The following is a 7220-nucleotide window of genomic DNA, read 5'->3' on the forward strand; positions in this document are numbered from 1 at the left end:
TGATCTTTTATTCTGAACTAAAAAAATCTTTTTTAATCAAGAAGCACCTCATGCTGTTATATTAAATTTAGTTACTTATTCCCTAAACATACAGTGTTCTAAAAGTGGCCAGAGTGAAGAGATGTTTCTGATTTCCAAGTGTGCAAGGCGTGTGGTTTTAGGAAATACTGGTTAAACTGGTTTTCTGAACATACGGGGCTATGTGGGATGTTTGGAGCTTTGGTAAATATTTGACTGACAAAAAGTGCTGTTACGTTTTCTCATTAACAGAATGTTTATAGTTTCATGTGATAGTCACGCTGTTACAGACAGACTGAAGGTCACACTTGCTGTTGTTTCCTTGCGTCCTGTTTCACATTCTCTCATGATGGCACTCACACAAGACCTCCTTCTTTTTCTCTGTATTCTCAGTTCTGCACGCGCGCTGTACAAACAGTGGATCCCCGACACTAACTTTGAAAATGCAACAAATTGGGACAAGGGTGCAGTTCCCTGTGGGAGTGATCAAGTGGTGTTTCCAGCTCAGAACAAAGTAGCCGTGTATGTGGGGGCAACTCATACACTTTCCGGAATGATCCTGCCTATGGATGGAGAGTTTATCCTGGCCTCAAGAGCTGGATTTTCCGTCAGAAACGGTCCGGATCCTGCCTGCGGTGCTGGTGTCACCACACAGTTCAAGGACCAGAACTCTTTGAAGTGGTTCGACCCAGCTCTGTGGAATGCGGCTGCTTCTGCAGATGACCTGCACAAAGGTTCATATCTCTTTTTCGTCCATGAAGAGAGCGTTCCTTGTCGGCAAGATGACGTGATGTTCCGGGATGCCTCGTCTTTCCGTGTGGACATATCAGCGAATGGAAACAGTGTTCCTGTCAAGAGTGTCTCAGTTCTGGGTCAGACATTCAGCAATGACTTTGACTTTTCTCAGTATGTGGCGTCCAGCCTGGGTAAACTGCAGTTCCATGGATCCTCCGTGCTCAGAGTTGAAGGGTCGGCCTGCAATGACCCCACTGGATGCCTGTGTGGAAACTCAGCCAACCACGATAAGATCTGTGTGAATGTAGAGTGTCCACAGCCAGACTGCAAGAAGCCCCTGCGTCCAGCGGGCCACTGTTGCGAGGTCTGTGGTGCCATCGTGACCATCCAGTTCTCTGCCAGCTTCAACCTCCAGTCATATCGCCAGCACCTGCAGGACCGCTTTCTCAGCCTGCCCAAGTACAAGTCTCTTCAGGCGGCTTTGTCAAAGGTCTCAAAAACACACAGACTCCTGGGAGTCCTTGCTTATGAGACCACCCATGAGATCCAGATGGCTGTCCTGGACCAGAACGCAGGTCCAGGATCTGAGGCTTTGGCGGAGGGTCTTGCTCGTGAAGTAGTGAAAGATGCCAGTGCCCACGGCTCTGAGCTGGGCATCGATAGTGCAGAGTTCGAGGCCTCTTCTGGAGCTGGTAGTAGCGACACGTCTTCAGCATTGGCTGGGAATGTGGCGGGCGGGGTGCTCGGTACTTTGGTCGTGCTGACTTTCATTGTCCTCATGGTGGTTCTGTTTCGGAAAGGCAAGCTCAGCGTGCCACATTTGCACTTTCTCAGAAGATGGAGAAAAGATGGTGAGATTGGAGAAGTGAGTGGGCCCATAGATCACGGCTTTGACAATCCCATGTTTGAGAAAAACACATTGCCTGATGTTCCTGGACTGTATGGAGAAGAAAGTCTGAACACCATTACTTTAACACAGTCAGGCGTGCATTTCATAAATCCTGTGTATGATGAAACTGATTTCACTGCATGAACTGTACAGAATGTTTCTACCTGTTTTATGAATGTAAAATAATCACCTCTGAAATAGTTTATTGAAAGCATGACTTTAGTTGACATGGTAAATAAAACAGTTATGAATGCACATTCATTTACCTCCATGATGTTATGTCAACAGAATGTAATATTTAATTTGATGAGAATAGCATGTGATTTCTAAAAACAATGCAGATTTAGCAAAAAACTAGTAAATCAAATTTAAAATGAGGTTGCAAATGTATACATACCACACGCCACAGTAATGCATACACAATACTTGTTAGTTCTAGTTTAAAAAAAATTTGCTCTTAAAGAGGGAATGAAAGTCTAAATTGTGATGAAACTCTTCTAAGTGTGAAATTTCTAATCACCTGGCTTAACTAGAACAACCGTATTGTCCTTCTTAGAGAGCCAGAACACAGGATACAGTGGCTCTACAAACTGAGCACTATATTTATGAAGAAGGGTCATGGTTTTATCTACGCCATAGAAGGCCAGCAGACCTTTTTTATAGTCCACATAGCAGCCGATCCTGGGGAACTCCGCCACCTCCAGAGACGTTTCCACCTCGCAATGCCATGCGGAGTAGCCATTACTTTCTCTACCCAGGCACCACGAGAAGTCGTTCCCTGTGACACAACAACAGTGTTCCTCCCCTTTGCGGTTGATGATTTTGTAGGTGAGGCCAACGTATGCCCCCTCGCCGCTCAGCTCTACCTCGAAGTAATGGCGGCCCAAGTAGAGGCTATCAGAGGTCATGACCTGGCGCCAGTGTTCAAAGCGTTCAGCCGTATCTGGGTAACTGTGTTGCCATGGCGTTGTATTAGTAGCTTTTCGGTTGTCCTCGGTGAGCCTCAGGAACTTGTGTGTAGAATCGGGATCGAAGCTTAGATTGGTGGCATCTGCAAATGATATTAGCACAAATGACGATCACAAATACCCACCATGTCCTGCATTATGTGTGCATTGATGGGAGAGCTTAATGTTACTTAAGAAATAAGTTTGAAAAAAAACTTTGAATCTTCTTATGGAGTATCTGTATATAAATTTTCTTAAAGATGATAAGCCAAAACGCACATGATGTTTCATCCTGAGAAATATATAAATAAGTTTATTCAAAATTCTAACAATTAAAAAAAGTTTCTTATAAACAATTTTTCATTTTTATCATAATTTATGGAATATTGTTTTTAAAAAGGTATCAGTGCAGCTAATCTGTTACTGGCTTACAGGTGAGGAAGTTATCCCTGAAGACAGGATCAGGGCCAGGGGTTTGTAGCGTGGTTGGAGAGCTCGGATGAACCATCGTCTTAATACCTAGTTGCTCTGTGATTGAAAGGCAGAGGTTACATAGTTGGAATTCCATGGTATATGGGAAATGAATGGAATTCCTTTGCTTATACATTTACCGCTTTTGCAGAGTTCCTTGAGCTGAACACTGTAAGTAGACTTCAGAAGATCGCACGTAGCCTGAGTTGAATCCTTGATGAAAGAGCTGAGTATGGCCAGACGGTCTTTGAGGCTGATGTAAACACTGGGTATCTGGACATCTGTTGAGGTCTTCCTCCACTCCACATACTCCTGCAGTCAGATTAGCAGAAGCAGTCTTCAGGTCACTACCATTTCATTTAGTTCATATAACAAACTAAAGTATCAAACAGTGAATGATAGTTAATAGGAGGATATATTAATATTTAGCATTATTTGACTTGCTGGCCAGGTGATTGTCATGACTGCTTTTTGGAAACCTGAAAATGTTTCATGCACCTAGCTGCAGTATTTCAGGCTGACCTGTAAAAAATCGACATCATTTTTCTTCCTGGCAAATAGCTCCACTTTTGTCATGGTCTTCTTCAGTTCACCAGTCTTCTGCTCCAGATGGGTTCTGATGCTCTCCGCCTGACTCAGGGCTTGTTTGAGCTCCCCATCCAGCGTGTCCAGAGAGCTCCTTTGGGCGTCCTCCACTGCCGCTTGTAGTACCGATATCTGCTCATCGATCACCTTGCGTACGTCACCTGCCGAACTCTGAGCAGAATCAAAAGATGGATCTTATAAAGCTGATATAAGCTTCTTTTTCTAGCCGGTTGCTTGGTTTGGTTTTCAATTTTAGGCATATGACTATTAACCAATGTCAAAAAGAAAAGTCTGAAATTGGATAATAGGCATCTTATAGCTAGCTAGTGATCCCATGGATGACTCTGATTGGGCGAGGCCATGAATCAGTATCAGTAATCAGTGTTCAGTGTGTCATTACTGTGTAGAGAAGCCTCACCTCTATGGATGCAGTGTTGTTCTGGAGTTTGTGGATGGCCTCCTCTGCTGCTGTTAAAGTCTTATTCATTCCCTTCTGTTTATCTTGCAGTTCTCCCTTCAGATGATCACACACACACACACACACACACACACACACACACACACACACACACACACACACACACACACACACACACACACAAATACACATCAAAGAGCCAGATCTGTCTTATCTTACCAATAATAATACTTTATGAGAGGAAAACACTAATTCTGAAATGCTAACTCTGAAATAAGAGGTCAGCTAGAGATCGACCAGCTGCCTGGTATTCAAAAAATGCAAAATAATATGTGACCAATATACTGAAAACTTTCATATATTAAATATTTCAGTTTGAAGACTAAACAGTTTTAACAAACATATTAGCTTACAGAGTAGTCTACTTCAAGGCCATTTTAACTTTTTTGTTTATGAAGAAATTGATTGCACACACGCACGCACGCACGCACGCACGCACGCACACACCCACACACACACACACTTACTCACACACCTCTATGTTTTTGCGTGCCTCCGCTATGTCACTGACAGCGTGGCCCTCGTGTTCCTCCGTCAGGCAGCTGGTGCAGATGCAGCAGGTGTCTGTGGCGCAGTACAACTGCAGGGCCAGACGGTGGCGCTCACACACCCGCAGCTCTGTGTCCAGCTGCGGCACCACCAGCTGGTGACTCTGGAACTTGCTGTTCTCCAGGTGTGGCCGGAGGTGCTCCTCGCAGTACGACACCTGGCAGGTGAGGCAGGACTTGAACGCCTGTTGAGGCTTCTCCATGCAGGAGTCGCACATCACCTCCACCCCTGACTGCAGGCCATCAGGGCATCGAGAGGCTCCTTCGCAAGTCTCCACAGTGCCATTGAAGCTGCTCCGAGTCTCTATAGCAGCTGCGTCTTTCACTAACTCACGTCCTTCTCCACAACCTTCTCCGTGGTCGTTCTCCATGGCTGGCCAAGAGCTGACTGCTGACTGTTCAGGTGAGGTAACGTCCTCTTGACTGAGACTTCTCTCCTACAGGGTTTCAGTAGTGCTGAAGTCTCCGTTGGTCACAAAAAGTGGACTAGACCGCATTTCCTGTTCTTGTTCCCTTCCCCCGCTTGCTTCTCTAACTGAAAGACTGGTATGTGTAGCTCTTTGACTTCTATGAAGCCACACCTAGTGTAAATGTATGCGTGTTTCTCCTGTCGGGACTCCTGAGGGGAGGGAGGAGTAATATTAGAGGGTGTTATGTAATACCAGGAGTTCCCAACACCTGCAGTGGCCTCAGTTCAGCGGTGTTTCCTTAGCATTTGATCCTGGTTTATATTACTGCTCTAACAGGACAAGCAGCAAAATGTTACTTACAGTAATAAAAGAAAGTAGCTGATATACACAGTCAAAAACATGTACACGTAATACACAGAAACTTTCATATACTGTACAATGGGTGGTTTTTCAAGTTCCAGTTTTAGTGTTACTCACATGTTACTTTGCCATTATTAAACTGCACATCCCACAATATTTTATCTGAAGGTCTGTATTACTGTGAAGTGATTCATTAAATCATTGATTTGTTATGTATTTGTTCTGAGACTACACCTATTAACTGTAAAAGAGCTTTTCAATAAGATCTTAATACACAATGTTTCATTTCACATTTGATGCTGTTTTATCCCATTACCTACAAAAACACAAACAAGTAAAATTCATAGCATGAGAACGAACCACAGTCCTGCAAGGTCAACACACACTACCTCATAAATAATTGCAGATGTGGACATTACTGTAAAAACTATGTTTTGAAATCTCAATAAACACATTATCAAAATTGTTATTTCAAGCATCGTGTTTTAAATATAAGGCCTGTTTTTGTTTGCAATTACAGGTCATGCAGGTGCTGCACTGGGCTCCTGACATATTTGTTTACTGGAGAGGAATGATGTCTGTTCACGTCCCCTCCTCATGCATGTCTGTTCCTGTAATAAACGCGTCTGAGCTTGTTGAAAAAGAATGAACAGACAGTGCTGACTCTTCCTTAATTACCATTACAGCTTATTTTAAGATCTATTGCTCAACCATTTTAGATTCAACAAAATGAGTTTCAACAGCAAATGTTTGTGTTGCCTATACTTTGTACTGAAAATGGTTTGATTACAAAATGTTTGAGTTAATGAACTTGTTTAAGTCAATCAATTTGCTTAAACATTTGGAGTTGATTTTACTTGTCAGATTTTACAATGTATTTTTATTTCACACATTTATATATAGGCCTACAAGTATATTTTGAGAATATTGAAGATTTAAATTTTTCTCAACTTTCTCATAGCAGTCCAATGTTCCACAGGGTTCTGTATTGCGCAAACGTCACTCTGTAGGGCGCTGTACTGTGCTGTACAGCGCTGAACTGTGCAGTACTGTGCTGTACTGCACTGAACTGTGCTGTACTGCGCTGAACTGTGCTGTACTGTGCTGTATTGTGCTGTACTGCGCTGAACTCTGCTGTACAGTGCTGTACTGCACTGAACTGCGCTGAACTGTGCTGTACTGTGCTGAACTGTGCTGTACTGCGCTGAACTGAGCTGTACTGTGCTGTACTGCGCTTAACTGCGCTGAACTGTGCTGTACTGTGCTGAACTGCGCTTACCTGTGCTGCACTGTGCTGTACTGCGCTGTACTGTGCTGAACTGTGCTGTACTGCGCTGAACTGCGCTTACCTGTGCTGTACTGTGCAGTACTGCGCTGAACTGCGCTTACCTGCGCTGTACTGTGCTGTACTGCACTGAACTGCGCTGAACTGTGCTGTACTGCGCTGAACCATGCTGTACTGCGCTGAACTGTGTTGTACTGTGCTGAACTGTGCTGTACTTTGCTGAACTGCGCTGTACTGCGCTGTACTGTGCTGAACTGTGCTGAACTGCGCTGTTATGTGCTGTTACTGTACTGTGCTGTACTGCGCTGAACTGTGCTGTACTGTGCTGTACTGCGCTGAACTGTGCTGTACTGCACTGTACTGTGCTGAACTGCGCTGTACTGCACTGAACTGTGCTGTACTGCACTGTACTGCGCTGAACTGCGCTGTACTGCACTGAACTGTGCTGTACTGCACTGTACTGCGCTGAACTGCTCTGAACTGCGCTGTACTAT

At 44.2% G+C, this 7220-nt stretch overlaps 2 protein-coding genes across 2 annotated transcripts; one reads left to right on the forward strand and one right to left on the reverse strand.

Annotated features, from left to right (window-relative positions):
- Positions 1 to 302: 302 nt before the first annotated feature.
- On the forward strand, positions 303 to 1897 carry amn (amnion associated transmembrane protein). The gene has a single exon (XM_076987262.1). The coding sequence runs from the start codon at positions 365 to 367 to the stop codon at positions 1784 to 1786; it is 1422 nt and encodes a 473-aa protein (XP_076843377.1). The 5' UTR covers positions 303 to 364; the 3' UTR covers positions 1787 to 1897.
- Positions 780 to 5226, reverse strand: LOC143488188 (tripartite motif-containing protein 16-like protein). Its single transcript, XM_076987260.1, has 6 exons — positions 4599 to 5226; positions 4064 to 4159; positions 3583 to 3816; positions 3201 to 3372; positions 3022 to 3117; positions 780 to 2693 (listed from the first exon to the last, which is right to left on the reverse strand). Exons 1-6 carry the CDS (start codon positions 5040 to 5042, stop codon positions 2155 to 2157), a joined length of 1581 nt encoding a protein of 526 aa, XP_076843375.1. The 5' UTR covers positions 5043 to 5226; the 3' UTR covers positions 780 to 2154.
- Positions 5227 to 7220: the final 1994 nt, after the last annotated feature.

The sequence above is a fragment of the Brachyhypopomus gauderio genome, chromosome 2 (assembly GCF_052324685.1).
Source record: "Brachyhypopomus gauderio isolate BG-103 chromosome 2, BGAUD_0.2, whole genome shotgun sequence".
Classification (NCBI taxonomy): Eukaryota; Metazoa; Chordata; class Actinopteri; order Gymnotiformes; family Hypopomidae; genus Brachyhypopomus; species Brachyhypopomus gauderio.